We start from the raw sequence: 24,765 nt of genomic DNA on the forward strand, positions 1-24,765 counted from the left end.
ATTGATAAAAACTGTATCAACCTAATTCTGATAACCCATACTTATCAAACGTATATATATCTGATAAAAAACAAGTTATAGCATTGATAGTATGCCTAAATCAGTAGATCTAATTCGATAATACTTATAATTAACATTAGATAGAAATGTGAACTAATTAATTACTCTATTATCATACACTTATGATGTATAAATATTTGATCCCTAAGTTCAAACAGAAATAATTATAGCCAATGGGCCGTAACTAACTGAATACAGGTTCCGATACCAATATGTAGGTCTATAAAGTAAAAAAAAATAACCACAGAGATTAAAAACTCAAATAAATCTGACCACCGGGTACTTCTCAATGTATCAAAAAATAAAATGTGACCTCAAGTCATGATACAATTCTTTTGGCAATAAATTTATCTGATGTAAATTCATGCAATTTTCTTTAGTAAAAAAGTTACTACCATTTATAATTTCATGTCTTAACTATGACATACGAGCTGTACTTGGTAACCCCAGTGGTCTCATTCTCTTCTACTCCACTAACCCCTGGGTTCACCCATAGGGTAGACACATATTCAAATTATCTGCTCTTGATGATTGTGATATTTTTATTGACCAATCAAAAAAGTTGTTAAATACAAAGGAAGTTTGTATGCATGTCACTTCTTTTATATTAAATTTCTTGAAATTTTCTCATAATCCAGCGAACAAACCACCATATTGTTGTGAAAGTAAACAATGAGGCTAATACTGGTTTGTAAACTGTTTTTTGATTGGTTCTTAGAATCAAGCTATGATCAAGGGCAGATAACTTGAATACCCCATGGATGAACCCAGGGTATAGTGGAGTAGACCAGAATGAGACCACTGGGGATACTGAGATGTACATATGATGACATTTGACAGCGGAGCAGCTGTTAGCTGGAGCACTCAGCGCTATACAAATTGATTATCATTATTATTATTAAGTAAGCCATACCTGGAAGATTTAAATATGCATTATGTAAGATTTAGATAAAGAGCTAGCCATTCTTGCTATAATAGTTTCAAAACAGATCATTCAAAATTAATATATTGAAAATTTCATTCAAATTACTTTATTCTGAGCGAAGTTATCACTACGTGAGAATCATTTGGTGATAAGCTTGAGGCAAGATTTTATGTAATCCAGTCAGAGAATTTGTTTTTCTATCTGTTACAGATAGACAGAGAAGCTGGGGCATCATGTTAAGTTACTACTTTTTATTCCTGTATTATAGCACCAGTAGGTTTAACGTCCTACTGTTTTGCTCCGAACTGGGCTAATGAAGACAGGCATACGCCATACAGTGTGCTATGAGGGAAATTTTGCCCGGACAGCAGCATTACGGCCTACTCTTATATCGAATTCCAACTGTCAAGGGATCTTTTATGTGCACGCCAATGTGTACACGGGACCTCGGTTTTCCGTCCCATTCGAACGACTAGACAGCTTTCCTTGTCAGCCCCTCCGTCCTGCACCACTGACAAGGGAGAACCACGGCGGAAAATCTGGATGAACTTTCTCGGCTAATGCAAGGATCAAACACCCGACCTCCAGGCTAGCGAGCCAGCGTCTTACCCACTTAGCCACCGTGATCCCCCGGTCATCAAGACCAAGGACTACAAGGATTTTATTTATACATGATAATAATTAGAGATCTATTGCGGATTAAAGGTTGAAGGTTCTTACAGAGGTATGAATTTGTATATAATATATGAAATGCTGGTTGCCATTCAATGAACATACATCCACCCCAGCTAAGACAGCCAAACAGTTTTGACTTAAAGGGATTAGATCATAAATAAAGCCTCTAAAGTGATAATATTTGAAACAAGAGGGAATTTCCAATCCCATTGAAATACTGTAAAAAAAAAGGCAATATTTACATTAAAGTGTAATAAACCCTTTATATAATGTTTAAAGAACTTTATCAGCATGAACAACACAAGAAGCCCATAGGCCATAATCTTCTATCACCCGTGAATGGGATGGGATGGGTGGACAGTTATGATGACAATCCATGATTACATTTCAAAGTGGGCGAATTCAAAGTGGGCGGACAAAAACATTTCATTGATCTTCTGATTATAATACATGGGAATTATGGCTACATTTTTATATCAACATCCAATACATTGTTTTCTGACTGTATCAGGCTTTTCGATACCATTCTAGATAATCGCTTCGTTCACACACTTTAAGATAAATGCTAACATTTATTGTATAGAACACTCGACACAAACTAGGTCATTTCGGTACTATCATATGGTTTAATTTTATTTCAATAATTTGCTTGCGTGTAGGGGTCTTTAGCAGTGGGAGGAAACCGGAGGACCCGGAGAAAACCCACGAGGTTGGACAGGCGACCCTACTCCTTGTCATGTACAACCTGGTATTCGAAACCACGCCAGTTAACTCAATGACAGACTTTATGATACAGCGCGCACGTGCTAACCATTCAGCCATCCAACCCCCCACCCCTATACTCAAATAAAATGCTAAAATGAATAAACTTACCAGATATATCGCGAAAATAACAGTTGATATATAACAACGGGTATTGATATTTTTTTCATATCAAAGTTTTTATTGAAATATGACTCCCTGCTCGTCTTAAATCAAAATATATAGTACCGGCCATTATTCGTGTAAGCATCCTAATATGTCTACTGTACATGGCAACCGTAGTTAATACAAATGGTTACCTGCGGCAAATTCTTTCTAATAATTTCACTAATAGAAATTTATGGAATAGTTTAGAATATATTTATCCGTTCTAATTTGCATAATCTGTGCTCGAAGACAAATCTACATTTGTTAATGGTTGAGTTAATTTTGTTATTTAGCCGATATAGAGAGCTCTGACATTTTGGAAAACAGTCGAAAAATAGTTAGCGCTTTGGTTTAAACATATGAAAGGAAATTAAACATATGAAAGGAAAATACATCAATTTTTATCCATCGTGCCAATATCATACGGGGTCTAATTGCCGTTTGCATGGTTTGTGACCGGAATCAGCCATTCAATGCAAAGTTCCCTGGAAACTGTCCCTTTGTACTAAATGGTGTGGATCTTGTTTAATCAAATACTGGCCAAAATTGTATTGTGCATTGCTTTGTAATGATTGATAATGATTGGAATGAAAAGTGACAAAAACACAAAGCAGGCAGCTTAAAATGTGGTCAGTACAAATTAAAGTCTAGTGCTAGCTTTTGTCCATTTTTTTCCACTGGTGCTATTACCATATGGGGTCTAATTGCCATTGGGGTTATTCTGGATGGAGTCAACGTTTGTTTTATCAAATACTGACCAAAATTGTAATGTACTTTGCTTTGTATTTATTGATACAGATTGGAATGAAAAGTGGCGTAATTCTGGCCAATTAAAATAAGAGTACAATGCTAGCTTTTGTAGAAATAGCTTAGTTGCGACATTGTTTTTAAATTTATAGACAAGGAGTAGAGAAATACGATGGTTTAAACAATATTTTTATCTTTACAAATTATTCTTTATTGTCAGTATATTAGCTAAGGTATGAGTTTATTTAAAACGCTAATTAATGGTTTATGAAATAGTGTGAGAATAACAGGAAAGAGGGTCTAAGTTCAAGGATAGATTGTGTCGAAACACATGTGATAGTAAAATTACGATTGCATCATTTGGTTTAATTTGACCAATCTCTGTAATTATTTACATCATATTTGACCAATTAGATAATTGAAGGTCTAAAACCCAAAGCTACAAAACTATCATATTGGTGGGCAATTGTCAGACAGCAGACAGATTCTGGAAGGGAAAAGATGTAGCAGTTTCTATCAGCAGAATCAGCGAGTCTGGCTAGTGTTTGAGAATGACTTTATTCTATTATGCATTGTACCATATGTAAGCAGCTATATGATAAATAAAATGTAAAAACGACCTGTTGCATTTTTATAACTACTGAGAAGACAAACGTCTTAAGAAACAGTAAGAAGTAATACACAACGTGAAGCAGAAGCAAAGATAGCTAGAGACAAATTCTAGATGATCACAAGACTACTAAGATATGTAGTAAGAAAAGATGCATGGGTCGTACATAGGATGTGGCGACCGGTTTCCATCACCCGTTCTCCGCGTCAGACGAAAGACACATGGTACTACATATTTATCATGTTAATTTATATCTATCGCAATGTTTATTATAAAATGCCACAGAGCCATCACAATTGACTAAATGTTCAGCCCTATAGAAAGTAATCATTATTGTAAATAATGTATTTTGTGTTTTTTATCCAATCAGATTGTTTCATTTTATTTACTGCATGATTGTAATATGTTAATGAGCTAGCTAAGATTTCCCACCTTTTTAATCGCTGCTCTGACATGTAATGGATGATGTTTAATTCACCCGAAGCAGATTATTTAGCCGACCAATTAGTTGATATTTTAGTTATTTTGTTGTCATTTAAAATTCGTGTATACATGTATGTCTTTATCTGTATTCTCAAAGTCATTTAAATAATTATTTAATAAATGATACTTTCACACTGACAAGATGACATTGTATTTTTTTGGGTAGTTATTGGGATGGACAACACAAAGATTATTTTTATTATTTTATAATTATCTGTGGGCAGCTGTGTTTTGGCAAAAATACTATTAACCACCTACCTCAAGAAGATGTGCAGTCACAGGTTTCCATAGAACTTCAACTCTTGATAAATTCACTAAACCTGTCTCTAAAAGTTTAGCCACAGCAAATAATGATGGTTCCTGAAATATACATAAAAACATGTATATGATTTTCTTAATAATGCATACTGCTTGTTCTGTATTCATATATATGACAATTACAAATATATCTTACACAGAATATTACAGCTTTCATAATAATATTGCAAATTATACAGGGGGTTGGATGGCTGAAGGGTTAGCATATATCTGGTAAGTTTATTCATTTTAGCATTTTATTTGAGTATAGGGGTGGGGGGGTTGGATGGCTGAATGGTTAGCACGTGCGCGTTGTATCATAAGGTCTGTCATTGAGTCAACTGGCGTGGTTTCGATTCCCTGGTGGTACGTGACTAGGAGTAGGGTCGCCTGTCTAACCTTGCGGGTTTTCTCTGGGTCCTCCAGTTTCCTCCCACTGCTTTCATAAGTTATAGGGTTCTTAATTATGACCTATATGTGGTATTGCATTCACGAGCTTTCATGAGTTATAGGGTTCATAATTGAGTTCACAAGTTTTCATAAATTTGAACATAATAGGGTTCTATGACCACAAGAACAATCCCTGTAAATCTAAAAACCAACAAAAACAGGATTTCTTTTCATCCATTTTTGTTTTTTTGAGTTTTGATATTTCTAACAGAATCTAACAGACGTGAAAAAGTAAGTTATTTGCTTGATTAAAGATCATGCAAAAGAGCCAAAAAGAAATTGTAAATAATTCACTTGAAACCAATTACTTCCATTTCAAGAGAAGTTAAAAATATTCCAAGCACTTTATTTCTCGATACCACTAATTGTTCATAAATGGCTGACCTGTTTTTCCCTCTCCTAAATTCTACATTTTGTGTAAATATTGATTTTAATATTCTCCAAAACGAATTCCATTATTTAAATGCTAGAGTTGTTATGCATTTAAAGAGAAAAAGACTGAATATATTTACATCCCGTCAATCCCAAACTCAGATTTGATTACGTTTGACTTTTATTTATCTTTTTGTTCCACAGCTAAATATACTGCGAATTGTGCAGTAAAGCACAGAAATGAAATGGGGTTTAACATCCTACTTTTCTGCACCAACTGGGCTAATGAAGATGCAGTAAAACAAAACTTTTAAAAGTACCAGCCCGTTTTCCCAGTGATACAGGACAGAAGGCCTAGTTGTTGGGATGGGACAAACAAGAAAACAAAACAACATTTCATTTTAAATGTTGGTAACATTTAAATTATACTCTATGACTGTCAAAACATGACGCTGTATACTTCTACTTTTTAAAATGAAAAATTAAATGAAATGGGGTTTAACATCCTACTGTTCTGCTCCAACTGGGCTAATGAGACGGGCATCAGGACGATGGCCTACTCTTATATCGAATTCCAACTGCCAAGGGATCTTTTACATGCACACCAAGGTGTACATGGGACCTCGGTTATCCATTCCATCCGAACGACTAGACAGCTGTCCTTGTCAGGCATTCCGAATTAACAAAACATAAAAATACTGAAATATATTTGTTTTTATATAAGCGTAAATAATAATATTGTGAAATCTTTTGATAATATTTGTTCTTTTATTTTAGTAGCCGTGTTTAAATTAATATGCAGTTCAGATGGATAATTTCAGCTTAATAGGGAGTCATGGTGACTCAGTGATTAAGGGAGCGAGAGAAATCGAGTTGAACGTCCACGCAACACAAAATAGGTCATTTCGGGACTAACATATGGTTCTATGTTATTTCAATAATTTGCTAGTGCGTATGGATCTTCAGCGGTGGGAGGAACCGGAAGACCTGGAGAAAACCCACAAGTTTGGACAGCAGTGAGTAAGGCGTTGGCACCTTAACAAGGAGGTCCAAGGTACGACCCTGGTGGTGACTGTGATAGTTCCACAGGATTTCCCTTGTCACCGATACAGAGGGCCTGGCAAACAAAAGTATCTAGTCCTTGGATGGGCTAGAAAATTGTGGTCCTTTGCACACTTTAGAGTTCACTTAAAAAAAACCTAAACGGTTGGAATCAGAAAATAGGAGTAGGCTGGAGTGCGACTGTCCGTGGCAAAATGTCCCTCATAGTACACTGCATGATGTATGCCAGTGTCTTCATTAACCTCTACTTTTATTTTATTTCAGGTGGGACAAATAACCAGTTTAAAAGTCCCAGCTTCATATTCGAGAAGTGCTTTTCTTTGCTGGTTTATTGTGCCGGCTTAAAATTGACAGCTTCAGCATGCACTTTTTACTACTTTTTCTGGAAACTTGAAGTAGGATATAAGCATGCATGGGTAATTAACTCTAACCACTATAACTGTTGCTGTCAGAACAGTCAAGCTGGTTACGCTTATTTGGTACATATAGTTCTCACATCTAAACCACATCTTAATAATTAGAAATTTATTTATCATAAGTGACATATCAAAATAATGCTAATTTTATGCTTTATATTCACACACTTTCAATGAACTTCAAGTTACATGTTGAATTTGAATAAAATTGGAAAAATTGATATTGAAATATGCTACATTATACAATTGAATTATGCACAGAGGATTCAGTGATGCATCAGAAATAACATGTGTTCAGTTACTTTTCATATTCAATGTTATAGGTTTGCACACTGTAAAAACCTGTGGGTTTGCAATTCATTAAAGGAATACAGAATGGAAGTTTAAAGAGTAAATACAGGTGTTATAATAAGTGATTAATCATAATCCTAATGACTCATTAACACCTGTCTAAAAGGGCACATATCTATAATGTTGATACTAACCATGTGTTCCCACTATGCTGGCAGACTGTTAACCCTTTAATTGATCTTAAAACTATACTCTGTTTAAAAGTAGTCAAGTTAATGAGCTCTTAATCCTTCTTAATAAAATTCATTAACTTAATAAAACAAGAACAATCTTATGTTGTAATCACCATTTCACAGATATTATTAGGTGGTACCAAAAGCCCTCGAGTTAAAGGGACAATAACACGATTGCTGGCTTGAAAGCCCCAGAAAATAAATAATATCTCTATCTAAGTACTAGATGTTTAAGTGTCCTACCTGTTGTGTAAATTATCCATTACATCCCATTTTACTTGTTCAGAGGGTTCGAAAATATTTTTAAATCGAAGTTTCATTTGAAAAGGTTTACGTTAGACGTTTCAAACCATTGTGTTGAATTTTTCAAAATTTCTAAATAAGGTGTGTTAAGATGAAATTTGTATCATCAATTAATTGAAATATTCTAAAATAGTACAATTTGTTGACCAGAATAAAGATTGGGACATATTATTCAATTACAACAAGAGTGGTATTGAGCCTTTAAGGAATATTGACAACTTGATACAAGAATTGACCATTTGAAAACACAGTTATTAAATGGCACTTTAAGTGCAAATCAGTATGGAACGAGAGAGAGAGAGAAATGGGGTTTAACGTCCACTCGACACAAACTAGGTCATTTCGGGACTAACATGTGGTTTAATTTTATTTCAATAATTCGCTTGCGCGTAGGGGTCTTTAGCAGTGGGAGGTAACCGGAGGACCTGGAGAAAACCCACGAGGTTGGACAGGCGACCCTACTCCTTGTCACGTACAACCGGGGATTCGAAACCACGCCAGTTGACTGACTCAATGACAGACTTAATAATACAGCCTGCACGTGCTAACCACTAAGCCATCTAACCCCCCTCAGTATGGAACAAATATTTCCTATTTAGGGGGGCTGTAAAATGATTGTTATGTTGTAAGGCATTTATTTATAAATTATATAATGCTATTTAATAAAAGTTAAATGTGTAAATTGTAATGCATTTTTAATAAAAGTTATATTTGTTAAAATCAATACAGTTTTATTCTTAAAAAAGATATGGACTAAAGTTTATAACACCACTGATCTAGGATTAACTCTGGATTAGCGGCAAAATTTGACATCAAAGCCTGCCGGCAAAGTGGGAACACCCCATACTAACATGTGCTTTTAAATGAAAAATCTCTGAACACAGATTACCAGGACGTCCACCTAATGTAGGTGAAATAAAATGGGATCTAAAGTCCTACTTTTCTGCCACTACCGGGCTAATGAAGATGGGTATAATAATAACAACAAGTCTTTATGTTTTGTATAGCGTCTTCTCCATGTTGACACATGCTCAAGGACGCTTACGGCTAGGCCACGGATCCATTCACTGTTTTTGAATTGTTTGTCTGTTTCTGTTTTTCTGAGTATGATGTCTTGTCCGTGTATTTGTTTTTGTGTAAATTTTGTGTGGTGCAGTCCCCCTGCACTTACTATTAGTAATGGCTCTACTGGTAAAACTATCGAAACCGGAAAGTTTTTAGTGCAGATTTAAATTGATGAAAAGTCTGTTGATTCTTGTTCTGTTGTGGAAGTTCATTCCATAATCTAGGATCAGATGAACTGAAAGACCTATACCCATGACTTTAAATTATATCTCGGAACAACTTAGTTTGAGAGCGAATTGATCTAATACTAGGGTTGTAGTCATATAAGAGTTCAGATAAGTATTGAGGAGTTGCATTATTGCTACGTTTATACACTAGTGTTAGTATTTTGTATCTGATTCGCGGCTTAGAAGGAAACCAGTGTAGCAAAAACCACATGGGCTGGATTTAAACGTCATGCTGCGTGCCATGAGAAAAATTTCATCAACTGCCAACGATTCTTTTACGTACACGGGATAGAACCTGGGACCTGCTTAGTGAACCATTGCCATAAAAACTGAGCCTGTCATGGCTCCAACTAATGTAATTACTATGAGTGCCAGCTCAAAATACCTACATAAATTATATACAACAATCTTATGATATCTGTCATGTAGAGCACATCTGATATATGATTCTAATTATTAAAACAATCACAGCTGCAGACAGCCATCTTTACTCTATATATCAATATCATGTACATTTGTACTTAAAGAAGCTAAATTTCTAACTCAATCCAAAGTCTTCGACATTGAAAACACAAATTATTTGTCAATTTAAATCAACATTGATGTTGTGATCTTACCGGGGGCGTCTGATATCCAATATTTAAGAAAAAATGAACATTTTATCATAGGTACCATAATGCGTTTCAGCACAATTTGTAACAAGGGACTCAAAAAATGAGGCTAGACATATTCCAAAAGTCATGTTGAATGGTGACGGCATATTCTTATCTTGAGAGCATGTACAATAAATACTATTGATGGAGACTGGAATAACCAGACGCTACAGATTGCCATCCGATTGAGACTTCTGGCATATTTCGCCAAACATATAACTGATTTGAAATTAGAGTAAAAACGGAAACAATTAAATTTAAATCAGTTTATATACATTCATATTACAATATTACATGCGTTGCAACCCATTTGTGTCAATTTCTAGGTCCCAGATATTCGTGATTTAGCTCCTTTAAATATCTCCTTTCGTTAAAAAATAATACTGAAAACTATTTATTTTTTTGTAGACAGAATTGACTGATATTGAAAAATGAGTTCAGATAATTGGTAAGACATCCATCTTCTTTATGGAATTCCATCTGTGTCAAATTACTATTGGTTAAAATACTCTTCAATAACCAATTTATAATACTCCATAACAGATCAAAACTTGGTTAACCAGCATTTTTTTATATAATTATATCAAAATGGTATGAGTGATCATAGCTATGTTTACACTTGGCTGTGATGAGTGGTCCGTTATCGGTATCAATCCAGGCCGCGATAAAATTCAAGAAATTTTCACTGTTTACATTGTTATACAATAACTGTTCTCAGAACTGTTCCTGGAAGGCTAAATATTAATTTCAGTCTCCCCCATGCATGTTACCTGGATGATCTAGTTATATTTGACCCACTTGTTTTTATTTCTATATATCTTATTCAGAATTATCAAAAAAATTGCGAAATAATTAGTACACAGCAGGCACACTAATAGTGATTTGGAAAAGCACTGCAGACTCAGAAGACTCAAGCAATTCGCCTGGATAGACATCTGGTTTCATTTTGACTTATATAAATACTTAAATCAAGTATTTTTGAACAACAGTACTACTAGGCGATACAGCCTACTCTTATATCGAATTCCAACTGTCAAGCGATCTTTTACGTGCACGCCAATGTGTACATGGGGCCTTGGTTTTTTTTGTCCCATCCGAATGACTAGACAGCTGTCCTTGTCAGGCCTTCTGTCCTGCACCACTGACAAGGGGAAACCACGCCGGTAAATCCGGATGAACTTTCTCGGCCTACACTGGGATCAAAACTGCGACCTCCAGGCTAGCGAGCCAGCGTCTTACTCACTTAGCCACCGTGGCTCCCCTGGTGCAGAGACCCCATTATCTGACCTTTATATCAACATTTCTCCTGAACTATAACATTTATATGACAATGACTATTATCTGTATTGAAATTTAGATTATGAATACATATAAGCCAATGACTGTCCCAACTGTCACAAGTATGCATCTTTGATACGAAGTTCTATACCAATGGTGCCACATCATCTGTCAATCCATTAGAGATATTTCTATTATTAAGGTAGCAGGATGTCATTTGCATTTTTAAGACAATATCAAATTTTTCGTAACTTAAACATACATTATGCAAGAGCTAAATCTGCCACTACAGGTCTTTCTTTAGGCCTGAAATGTTATCTAAATTATTAATTAGACATTAATTAACTTATCCAGACCATAATCAACACTCGATGCCATCGCTCGCCTCTGATATTTAGCAGATTGGAATACATTTTTTGAAAAATAATTAAACATAAAAATGGATAAATCGAGACTTTGTTTTAAATCGTACCGACTTCAATAATAAAGATCAAGGCTAGCCCAAAATTCAAAAGCTAATATCTCGGTTCAGTGTGGAGCAATTTGACTGTAATTTTCAGCATATTCTCTTTACGTTATCTATTTTTTTTAATTATTATAGCAAGAACTCTCACCTCTATCTATTCGCCAATAATACCCCTTATATGACAAATTAATAGAGAGAGAGAGAGAGAGAAATGGGGTTTAACGTCCACTCGACACAAACTAGGTCATTTCGGGACTAACATATGGTTCAATTTTATTTCCATAATTCGCTTGCGCGTAGGGGTCTTTAGCAGTGGGAGGAAACCGGAGGACCCGGAGAAAACCCACGAGGTTAGACAGGCGACCCTACTCCTTGTCACGTACAACCGGGGATTCGAAACCAGACAAATTAATAAGACAACAAAAGCAAAATATCAAGGGTAGATATTCTTCAAGCCTGGATTCAACTGGATTACCGTAAAAAGAGGCCCATCAAAAGATTTTACCTACTACTTACAGGTGGCTCTGGTTTGTTTATACTGTCTGCAGAGAATGCTAAATGTTTCAAATTTTTGTAAATAGTGAATGGAATTCAACCATTTGAAATTGATATTGCACTTGATCAGAAATTCAACTTTCACAATAGTGTAGATTGCAAGGATTAAAAATCCCTCCAATGACAAACACATAAAAGATCCCTTGACAGTTGGAATTCGATATAAGAGTAGGCCGTAGTGCCGCTGTCTGGGCAAAATTTCACTCATAGCACACTGTATGATGTATACCCATCTTCATTAGCCCAGTTCGGAGCAGAACAGTAGAAAGTTAAACCCCGTTTCATTTCATTTCCTTACTTATTGGGGAGTTGGAAGGCCGAATGGTTAGCGCATGCACGCTGTATCATAAGGTCTGTCATTGAGTCAACTGGAAGGGTTTTGATTCCCCAGTTGCACATGACAAGGAGTAGGGTCGCCTATCCAAACTCATGGGTTTTCTCCAGGTCCTCCCACTGCTAAAGACCCCTATGTACAAGCGAATTAATGAAATAATATTTAACCATATGTTAGTTCCAAAATGACCTAGTTTGTGTCAGGTGGACGTTAAACACCATTTCTCTCTCTCTCTCTCACCTTACTTATTTTCCCTGACAAAATAATTTCATTAACTAAGACTTACAACAGATGAAAGGGATTAATGTAGGTTCTTCCTATTTCCCCTAAAAGTAAATTCAAGTATAAAAAGTCCTCAGCACCCCACCTCAATAACCCTTCCAATTAAAACGGAACGAACAGTCAAAGCATGAATAATAACGTCTTCTAAGTTTTTACCAATTAAGAAAAGCCATGAATAACTAACAACTGCTAAATGAATTACAAAAACAAAAATACTGCAACATCAAACTAATAAATATATACGGGTAATTACATGGCCAAAATAATATTAGAAAAAAATCTAACAAACTATGTTGTCAATGAAACATCCAGTTGTTTTTTGATTAATTAAGAGAACTTCTTTTTTGGCAGAATATCAAGCTAACTAATTAGTCTTATAACTTTTTCTTCTCGCTTTTTACCTTATAAATAAATTTAACTAATTGTAGAACTAACTAATGATATTATACTGTTTGCTGTCCGACAATGTATTTTTTTTGCAAATCTTTCTAAATTTAGTTTCTAATTATATTAAATAAATGTCTAACTTTCACAATGGGAACTGTTTCAATTCATTGACAAATAGAAAATTGTTATTCACCAATGAAGATGAATGTTTGAAATAAAACAGCTTAAAATCCTAGCATTTCCTTTTGCTATAATATGTTATTAGAATCATAGCGATTGGGCTGTTAAAGTTAAAGCAGTGGTTCAGTGGCCACTAACCAGCAGGTCCCAGATATGATCCTGATGTTGGCTATGAATGTACCTTAAGGTTTTCCAGCGTAGTTATACCCCTTTCTCGAAAAACTGAGGTCCTGTTTACACATTGGCGTGCACGTAAAAGAACCCTTGACTGTTGGAGTTCAAAATAAGGTCCTATCGCTTCTGTCCCGTATACACATTAAGATGCACGTAAAAGAACCCTTGACTGTTGGAATTCAAAATAAGGTTCTATTGCTGCTGCCGGTGCAAAATTCGTATCACAACACACTGTATGGTGTATGCTCGTTTTTAAACCCCATTTCATTTCATTTCTTTTCCGAATTGTTAAAAGAATATTTGAAACAAAAGCAGATAAATAAAACAGAATATATATATATATACAGGATACTAATCTGATAATAAATAGATATGTCAACATTTAAATCAGACCAAACAACAAAAATATGAACAAATTAAAATGTGATCACTTTAGAATACACGATTTGACCTACTGTATCCAAGTATGTGTAACACTAAAATTGATAGAAATCACAATTCATTAACTACATATAGTAATTTCATTTTTTATCCAAATACATAATTGAATATTGACATACAATCCAAAATAAATTTTTTCCTAAATGATCCATCTGTCTATTGATCATCGAGTCCATTTGCTATCTTATTAAATCTAAGGGAGCCACTGTTGCTCGGTGAGCAAGGACTTGACTCATCAACCAGGAAGGAGGTCCTGATTTGATCCTGGTGTTGGCTGCAAAAATTCCTCAGAATTTTCCAGCATGGTTTTTGACTTGTCAGTAGTGCAGGATGGAGAGCCTGGCACAGAAAAGCATCAATCTAGAAGTTCTGATGGGAAGAAAAAAACAAACAGGACCTGTGTACATCATTGGAAGTCAAATAAAGATCCTCTGGGAGTTGCAATTTAAAATAGGATTCATAATCGATAGTACACTGTATGCTATGCTGTATGCCTGTCTTCATTAGCACAGTTGATGCAGAGTAATAGTAGGAAATTAAAACTTAATTTCATTTCTTTTTTCATGGAAGAATTTACAAAATAAAAAAGGGGCATTAGGGGAGATCAGATAAAGAGCTGACAGTTCTCGCTATAATAGTTAAAAAATAGAAAACGTAAAGAGAATATCTGAACCAAGATATTTGGGATTGAATTTTAGGCCAAGTCTCGATCATCATTATTAAAGTCGGTATGATAATAAACAGTCTCGATTATCCATTTTGACTTTAAATTATCTATCACCAAATGTATTCAAATCCAGTAAATACCGCAAGCTAGTAATGGCATCGAGAGTTGATTATCATCTGGATACGTTAATTAATGTCTAATTAATAATTTATATAACATTTCAGGCCTGAAAAAAAGACCTGCAACAGGCAGATTTAGCGCTTTCATAACATACGTTTAAAGATACATTATTCAAGAGCTAAATTTGCCTGTTGCAGGTCTTTCTTTTACTTTAGGTCTTAAATGTTATATAAATTATTGATTAGACATTTATTAACATGACAAGACCATAATCAACTCTTGATGCCATCAGATACTTAAGATTTTAACTAGATTAAAAAGATTTGCCATTTAATGATTTAATTTAAAAATGGGGAATTGAGGCTATGCCTCAAACATACCCGCACCGTGATTACGATAATACACAACACATGTTGTAAAAACTACAAACAGTGATAACTTAGCTCCGAATAAAGTAATTTGAATGAAATTTACAATTATATTGCATTATCTATTTTCGAACTATTATAACAAGAAAAGCCAGCTTACATAATGTATCTTTAAGAAAAAGTTATACAGATTGTAATATTTGACTTGTATAGGAAGACTTTTAAAAAGCACGAAAACAGTTGATGAAGTGGTAACAAGACTAAGTATGGTCTGCCAATTCACTAGGTTCGTGATTTAAAAATAATTTGACTTAATTTGACCATGATGTAAGGGTAAGAGTAGTACTTGCGTTAATCAATGTCTAGTCTGCTGAATCCAAGATAATTAGATCTATCAGTTCTATTTGGTAATCTATCTTTAAGTCACAATTCAATTTGATGATTTTTTTTTACCTAAACGTTCATTTAATAATAAAGAATGGAAAGATTTGGTCATTTTGTGTCAAACATATTGTAATTTTTCATTTAAAAATATAAAATGGAAAGATTTGGTCATTTTGAGACAAACATTGCATGATTTTTGTTTCCATGGTTACATGTGCAATGCAGGGCAGACATTTTTTTTGCTCTGAAAGTGGTGATTCAGTCTTCTCTTTTTTCAATTCATATGTATCACTGTAACCCAGGTATCATTTAATCTTGTTTATCTAGCACTTTTTTTGTTAAAAAATTCGTAAAAATCGTTTAAAATCACCCAAAATCATCTAATTTGTACTTGTGTCCAGTTTAAAGCTGACTGATTATTTTTTATAATGAGTGTTCAATTTACAAGTATTTAATTTCCTGACCACTGTTCAAAAATTAATCAATTGGGTTGTTTGTTTTTTAACAGTGATTGAGAAATTAAACACTTGTAAATTGGACACTCATTATCAAAATTGAATGGTCAGCTTTAAACTGGACAGAAGTACAAATTAAACGATTTATAGTGATTTTAAACAGTTTTTATGAATTTTTAAACAAAGATTTGATATTAAACGAATGTGAAAGAAATTAGTGCTAGATACACAAGATTAAATGATACCTGGTTTACAGTGATACTTCCAATGGTTCTTTTAAGTGTTCTTTCGTTCGTTCGTTTCTGGGGTTTTACGTCCACTTCCACCTAAGGTGATATCGTAGACAAGTGTTCTTTGGTTTTATATCCTATTTAAACAACTAGGTCCACTTTCCTTCTAAGCCCTAAGGAGAAGCCACCCCTAACATGTAATATTCATTTCTATGGCTATGTGATGGTCTCATGCAGGAGCCATAGTTTCGTGTGGTTTCAAAAATGAACTACACACCCCAATGTGAAAAGAATCATTTTTCTCCTATTTAAACAACTAGGTCCACTTTCCTTCTAAGCCCTAAGGAGAAGCCACCCCTAACATGTAATATTCATTTCTATGGCTATGTGGTGGTCTCGAGAGCTGTAGTTTCGTGATGTTTCAAAATTGAACTACACACCCCATCAATTTTCTTAATTTTTGTTCAATATTTAAATGCAGCATGTGTTCGAGGGTTAAATTTAATTTCACAATTTCTTTCTTTAATTTCAGGTATGAGCACGCTAAGAAGCCATAATTTGGCGATCATTTCTATTCGTAAATAGTTTTAAAGTGAGAGGCGTCTAGGAAAACACTTCAAGGATTATTAGATTGCTTTCTTCAAGTTTCCTCTTTCTTATTGCTTATAAATATAAATAAGATTTGCACATTATCAGCTATTGAATTTCAAAGACAAGATTAAACTGTTTCTTTCTTCTACAACAAGTGGTCATTTCATGCACGAAAAACCAATTAACAGATAAAAATCGAGAGACATATATGGAAGCAAAGTAATTAGGCATGTGTGATAAAACCTTTTTTTGCGAAACCACACAACAACTACATATCGGAAGTTATTTAAAATCTGTAATTTCCTCTCAAATTCCAATAATAGTTGTAAGAAATATGTTTTTTAAATATTTTACAAATACTTGTAAGTTATCCGAACTTTGATTGGATTAAAAACCTTTCGACTACTTTTAATAAATCTCTTTCCCTTCAAGACTGAACAGTTTGTTGAATTTGGAAATTTGATTTACAGTATAAGTAAGATTTATCTTTAGACTAAATTAAATCTACAAAATTAAATAACTATTTGTTTGGTTTGTTGTTTGAGGGAGGTAGAAGTGCCACACATTGTAGATTTATTCATATACAGACCTTTTACTTTAAAGGGACCATCCCGACTTTAACAGTCTCAAAAATAAAATTCTATGTACATATGAAATTTAAACGCCAAAATATAGAGGAATGGTGTATTTACATTGTGTATTTAGTCATTTGGACTAAAACTGCTTATCTGGACACATAACCATTTTAAGATTTCATTGGGTGACCTGATAATCTATTGCCTTCCTTTACTTTAGAGGTCTATACACTAACATATGGTTCAATTTTATTTCAATAATTCGTTAGCATGTGAGGAACTCTGAAAACCCAGAGAAAGAAAACCCATGGGGTTGGACAGGCGACCCTACTCCTTGTCTCGTACAAGCAGGGAATCGAAACCACGCCACTTGACTCAATGGCAGACCTTACAGTCAATTGTATACACATGTTAACCCTTCACCCCCCCACCTCCATTACTAATAGGAATAGTTCTTTATTTGTAAAGAGGCCACAAACCCATTATACATCCAAAATACATTTGTTACATAATACACGAGTATGGACTGGGTATGTAGATAATATAATACAATCTATTTCAAACTGAATCAAATATCTTTCCAAATCCAAAACCATTTATTACCAGTATGTCTCTATTTCTATCCCTGGTGATTTCTTTTTTAAATGTTATATGCATGTATAATATTTTGAAAATAAACATTAAATTTTTGCTTGGATCCAAAACACAAGGGAAGACATTATCTTATTAACCAATCTTGTTTTGACAACAGAGACAAGATCCATAAATTATGGAATGGTCAAAACATGAACTCTTCGTACCTAAGCATGGAAATGAAATGAAATGGAGTTTAACTGGGCTAATGAAGACAGGATTACGCCATACAGTGTGCTATGAGGGAAATTTTGCCCGGACAGCAGTGCTACGGCCTACTCTTATATCGAATTCCAACTGTCAAAGGATCTTTTATGTGCACACCAATGTGAACAACTATACATTGCCAGGCCCTCTGTCTTTTAACACTGAAAATGGGGAATCACGCCGGAAAATCCAGATGAACTTTCTCAACCAATGCAGGGATCAATCACTGGGCCTCCAGGTGAGCAAGCAAACATTTTACTCACTGAGCCAACATGGCTTCTCCTAAGCAGTGAATCTTAATCTATACTGAACTACTCAAAATCGAAACTTTGAAAGGCATTGGCATTTAGCGATTGAAAATTATATAACTACATCGTTAACACAGTTCATTGCGTGCATTTTGCATACCGATAGTTCATTGGCCAATCACGCTATTTTACCGACATTTCGCCTAATAGTTTGGATGCAGCTATGGCGGGTGTGGCGCCAGGCAGCGTAAGCTTACTCTTCCGGACACCTGTTACCACTGTTTGTCGTGTATTTTGTACACAAGGAGCAGTCCATTTGCTGATTACACTATTTTGCTTGAATACACTATTTTGCCTATAACGTTTTTTAGGACTTCAAATTCTGTCTTATGGTTTGGATTGTTCGTACTTGGTTTTATTTTATAACACAAAACTCGTATCTTTTCGTTGCAATGTGGTATTGTTAATAAACAGAATAGCTTGACCTCAACTTTTTCTGATATATTTATGTAATTTCTGAATAATATAGGAATCAACACAACGTGATGTCGTCTTTATTTCTTCCATTGTGTATCGAAACAGTACACATAAACTGCAAATTCAGAATCTAAAATGTCTATACATTCATTAATGGATCAATTTTATTCTTTCCTACTGAAAATTGAATACCTTTTTCCCACACATTTTCATTGATACAGATGTCACAGGTCTATAACTCTAATGGTAATTATCACAAATAAATGAAATTAAATAGGATTCTTCAACTCACTAATGTATATACTGGTAACCGTGTTATATTAAATTAATATATACCATACACAGACAAGCTGCTAGTAAGAGATAGAGAGAGAGAGAAATGGGGTTTAACGTCCACTCGACACAAACTAGGTCATTTCGGGACTAACATATGGTTTAATTTTATTTACATAATTCGCTTGCGCGTAGGGGTCTCTTTAGCAGTGGGAGGAAACCAGAGGACCCGGAGAAAACCCACGAGGTTGGACAGGTGACCCTACTCCTTGCCACGTACAACCGGGGATTCGAAACCACGCCAGTCGCCTCAATGACAGACTTTATGATACAGCGCACGCACGCTAACCATTCAGCCATCCAACCCCCCTAGTAAGAGAGAGAAAGAGAAATGGGGTTTAACATCCTCTTGACACAAACTAGGTCATTTCGAGACCAACATATGGTTCAATTTTATTTCAATAATTTGCTAGCGCTTAGGGGTCTTTAGCAGTGGGCGGAACTTGAACGCGCCATGACCCATTTGTGTCTATTTCTAGGTGCCAAAGAATACCGAGTTAGCTCCTTAAAGAACAACAGGACTGTAGCATAGAATAATCAAACAATGACAACTCCAACCATTGGAAGGGAAATGAGTTTTAATTAAAAGAAAGCCTATGGCCATTCTAATACAATGAAACCATAATAACTTATTGTATTTCATCTAACTACTGAAAGAATTATTAACTATATATAAATTACATGTAGAGAATATGTACAGAGAGAGACAGAAATGTGGTTTATCGTCTACTTGACACAAACTAGGTCATTTCAGGACTAACATATGGCCCAATTCTATTTCAATCTTTAGCAGTGGGAGGGAACTGGAGGACCGAGAGAAAACCCACGAAGTTGGGCAGGTAACCTTACTCCTTGTAACAATATGTACAAATCTTCTAACAATGTAAGGAGGTCCCCTGTTTTTTTTTTATTCTTATTTAGATCTAAATTTGTAGACTTACATTTAGAAATGAAATGGGTTTTAAATGTCTTACTGTTCTGCACCAGCTAGACTAATACAGATGGAAATTTTGCCTGGACCTAGACTTCATTGAATTCCAACTGTTCAGGGTTCTTTTACGTGCACACCAATGTGTATAACTGACTTTGGTTATTCGTTCAATCAAAACAAATATAGATGCTGTTCCTTGCCAGACTCTCCTAGTCCTGCACATGGGAAACCGCATTGAAAAATCCTTGCCAGACCCTCCCAGTCCTGCATCACGGATAAGGGGAAACCCCATTGAAAATTCCTTGCCAGAATCACTGATAAGGGGAAACCCCATTGAAAATTCCTTGCCATACTCTCCCAGACCTGCACCACTGACATGGGGGAACCACATTGAAAAATCCTTGCCAGACTCTCTCAGTCCTGCACCAATGACAAGGGGAAACCACATTGAAAAATCCTTGCCAGACCTTCCCAGATGTGCACCATTGACATGGGGAAACCACATTGAAAAATCCTGTGAAACTTTCTCAACCAACATTGAGATTGAACCCAGAACCTTAGAGGTTTGGACCGCTGATTTGATCACTAAGTCACTTTGGTTTCTCTCAAAGCTAAAGTAACATATTGACCAAATACCAAAAGAGAGAGAGAGAGAAAAATGGGGTTTAGTGTCCACTCGACACAAACTAGGTCATTTCGGGACTAACATATGGTTTAATTTTATTTCAATAATTCGCTTGTGCGTAGGGGTCTTTAGCAGTGGGAGGAATCCAGAGGACCCGAAGAAAACCCATGAGGTTGGATAGGCGACCCTACTCCTTGTTACGTACATCCGGGGATTCGAAACCACACCAGCTGACTCAATGACAGGCCTTATGATACAGCGTGCACATGCTAACCATTCGGCCATCCAACCCCCCAAATACCAAAAGAGAGAGAGAAATTTGATTGACATGAACTAGTTCAATTAGCGACTAACATATGATATCCTACAATTTCATTACAATAATTCACTTGCACATAGGCCCATCTTCATTATCCAAGTCGAAGCAGAACAGTAGGACGATAAACTCCATTTCATTTCATTTCACTTGTGCATTGGGGTTATTAAAAGTGGGAGAAAACCGAAGGGCAGACAGCCATATTGTCACTTATAAGCTTGGGATCGAAATGTAAATAGAAGAGATAATGGAGGTACTCAATAGAGAGAATCAGGAAGACATGATTTGGATGTCCTAAAGCCAACAACTTATAAATAGCTCTTTTTTAATCTGAGTGAACTTCCTAGTTACAGGTATAAAATTACAATTTTCACGATTTTCTAGAAAGAACACAAGTCTTGGAATAATTATTTCCAGGAAGCTATATTCTTCACGAGTTCAAGTGGTCAATTTTTAAACTGAGAGAGAGAGAGAGAGAGAGAGAGAGAGAGAGAGAGATATGGGTTTAACACCCACTCAACACAAACTAGGTCATATCGGGACTAACACAGGGTTCAATTTATTTCAATAATTCGCTTGCGTGTAGGGATCTTTAGCAGTGGGAGGAAACCGGATGACTCAGAGAAAACCCACGAGGTTGGACAGGCGACCCTACTCCTTGTCACGTACAACCGAGGAATTGAAACCACACCAGTTGACTCAATGACAGACCTTATGATACAGCGCACACATGCTCACCATTCGGCCACCCCCCCCCCCACCCCCACCTCCAAATTTTTAAACAGGTATAGAGATAAATTGTCACGATTTTCTGTAGAGAACACAATTCTTGGTACAATTATTTGTGGGAATATATAAACTACACAAGTTCAAGTGTTCAATTTTTTCGGCCTATCTATGACTGTTTATCCTCATTGAGCTACACAATCATATTATTATTATCCTCGGCACAAAGCAATGGACAGAACACATAATGTCATACACAAAAAGTTGTAAAGTGTGTTATATTACTATTGAAACTAGTATAATGGGGATGAACTTTTATTATTCATTCAATTAGAGATTTATAGCAATCTCGTGTTACTAATTAGAAACTTAAAAGCTGCTATACAAACAGTGGACGTCTGAAATATTAATGCTGTAATGCCATAAAGGGACATTATGTAAGATTTAGTTAAAGAGCAGGCCGTTCTCACTATAATATTTAAAAAAATAGATAATGCAAAATGAATATAGGGCTGTACGATATTCTCGATATAGTCATTTATCGCGATATGGTATTTTCAGACCCAACTCGTCGATATAGTGGTTTATCGAATGTCGCCAAAAACTTCAAATATCGAAAAAAAATAATCATAAAAATAGATAATAAATACACTATACAGCAGTGGAAATTAGCCGACGGCAATAAACTATTAAAACTAATGTTTTGAGTATCGTTAAATTTTGAAAACACTTGCGCAGTGTCCGCAGCCGTTTTTCACTGCATCGTGTATGCGTTACTTTTACTTTGTTTTTAGTCGACAATAATTTGTCAGTTGTTGCTACATGTAAAGCTTAGGCCTACTAAACGCCTGAAATTTCCCACTACCGCGGCTAATAACTAGGCTATAAATAGGTTGTCATATTTTTAAAAAACGAATATTTTTAGAAAACTCTACGAAACTTAATTTCTGAAAGCAAGAATAACACAATCTATAAATAGATTACTGTCACTGTTAGGCCAGGAATACCGCAGCCAATCGAATGCTTGAATGGAAGATAGTCCGGATCATTTAGTATTTGTAAAACTGTTAGAATTTACAATACAAGACTTGTGACCGCATCTACTTACTTTAGCTGCATGTGATATTTGAAAATTTTCTTACACAAGGTCACAAGCAGACGCTTTTTAAACATCAGCGGTGTTTAGCGGTTGTATTTAATTTAATTATGGAAAACTTAGCTAGTACTAGCAGTACAAAAAGCATTGAAACATTTTTATCCAAAAAGGATTTTGTTTTGTTCATTTTAATAAATCTATATTATAAAAAAAGCAAAGTTTAAAGTGTATGAATTAAGCAATTCTTACCCACAATTCTTACTCACACTGTAGTCAGCTTTAATGCACTTATATTTAATTTATTTAATAGCAAAGTGACATTATTATTAAATATCGCGATATTTAACTATATCGTTGAAAAAAATGCCAATATCGATATCGTCCCTTTTTGCAATATCGTACAGCCCTAAATGAATATATTGAAAATTTCATTCAAATTATTTTTTTCTGAGGTAAGTTATCACAGTTTATAGTTTTGACAAGATGTGTGTCTTGCCTGTTTATTATCATGACCACAGTATTGGTATATTCAACTCTTTGACTCGCTTCTTTGAAATTAAATCATTAAATGACCGAACCGTTCTAATCTAGTTAAATCTCAAGCACCTGATGGCACCGAGAGTTGATTATGGTCTTGTCATGTTAATAAATGTCTAATTAATAATCTATATAACATTTAAGGTCCAAAGAAAGACCTGCTATAGGTAGATTAGCTCTTACATAATGCCTGTTTAAGGTTGTTAATAATGTTGGTATCTGGTTTGTTCTAGACTGGCCTACAACAATGACAGAAGGATCCACAGTTCAGATTGATCACAAGGCATACAATAAATTTACAGTCGGCTTTTGGCCTATGGGCAGAAGCTATGTCAAACATGTTTGATCAGAGGGCATGTACTTCAAATTTGACAATATATTGAATTTTTAGATGTTGGATAAATATGACACTACTTTTAGGATGTGGTGTTTATACATCATTCTGAATGATGTCAGGGATAGATTAATCATATATTAATGCAACTAATGATAACTTCTGGGCCAGGTTAATTGCATATTAATACAACTACTGACAGCTTCTGGGTCAGGTTAATTTCCTATTAATACAACTAATGATAAGGGTCAGGTTAATCGCATATTAATACAACTAATGATAACTTCTGGGCCAGGTTAATTGCATATTAATATAACTAATAATAGCTTCCGGGCCAGGTTAATCGCATATTAATACAATTAATAATAGCTTCTAGGTCAGGTTAATTGCATATTAATACAATTAATAATAGCTTCTAGGTCAGGTTAATTGCATATTAATATAACTAATGATAGCTTCTGATAGCTTCTGGGTCAGGTTAATCACATATTAATACAACTAATGATAGCTTTTGGGCCATATACAGCATGGAGGACTTGCAATATTTTATTGCTGTAACTGTGAACATATTGACCATAGTTCTATCAAGAAATATAGAAAATGTTTATAGGATACATATTGTCTATAATATTGTTTCATTAAAAGTTTACTCACCCTATTAGAATAGGCTAATTCCATGGATTCTGTTGATAATTTACACAGAGCATCTATAAGATGGTGAAGAGCTACATCATCTAAATATCTGAAAACGAAATTACATACTGAGTCACCATGGCTCCCTACTATGCAAATATTTTCCTTAAAGAATGGAAAATATTTATAAATAATTTTATATTCAATTACGTAACTTTCACATTTCTTAAATCCACTAATCATTATTTGCATTTTTCAGAAAATATCTAGTTTTTAAGGGCTTAATTCAAGCTTATTCGATAAAGAAAATCAAACCTAAAATCTCCCGGCTTCAATTGAATTGGGTTACATTTAAATGTACATTTGACAATCAGAAATAAGCAATGTAAATCAGAGTGCAAAGT

The 24,765-nt window shown here is 34.9% G+C and overlaps 1 protein-coding gene across 1 annotated transcript in view; it reads right to left on the reverse strand.

Moving 5' to 3' along the window:
• The window catches only part of LOC126827884 (protein MON2 homolog), a 115,697-nt gene that overhangs the window by 74,179 nt on the left and 16,753 nt on the right, over nucleotides 1-24,765 (reverse strand). Inside the window, exons 18-19 of the mRNA XM_050557454.2 lie at nucleotides 24,383-24,470; nucleotides 4,668-4,769 (exon numbers count right to left, since the gene is read on the reverse strand). Of these exons, the coding sequence (XP_050413411.1) occupies nucleotides 4,668-4,769; nucleotides 24,383-24,470 (190 nt within the window). The remainder of the gene's footprint in view (nucleotides 1-4,667; nucleotides 4,770-24,382; nucleotides 24,471-24,765) is intronic.

The sequence above is a fragment of the Patella vulgata genome, chromosome 7 (assembly GCF_932274485.2).
Source record: "Patella vulgata chromosome 7, xgPatVulg1.2, whole genome shotgun sequence".
In the NCBI taxonomy this organism is placed as follows: Eukaryota; Metazoa; Mollusca; class Gastropoda; family Patellidae; genus Patella; species Patella vulgata.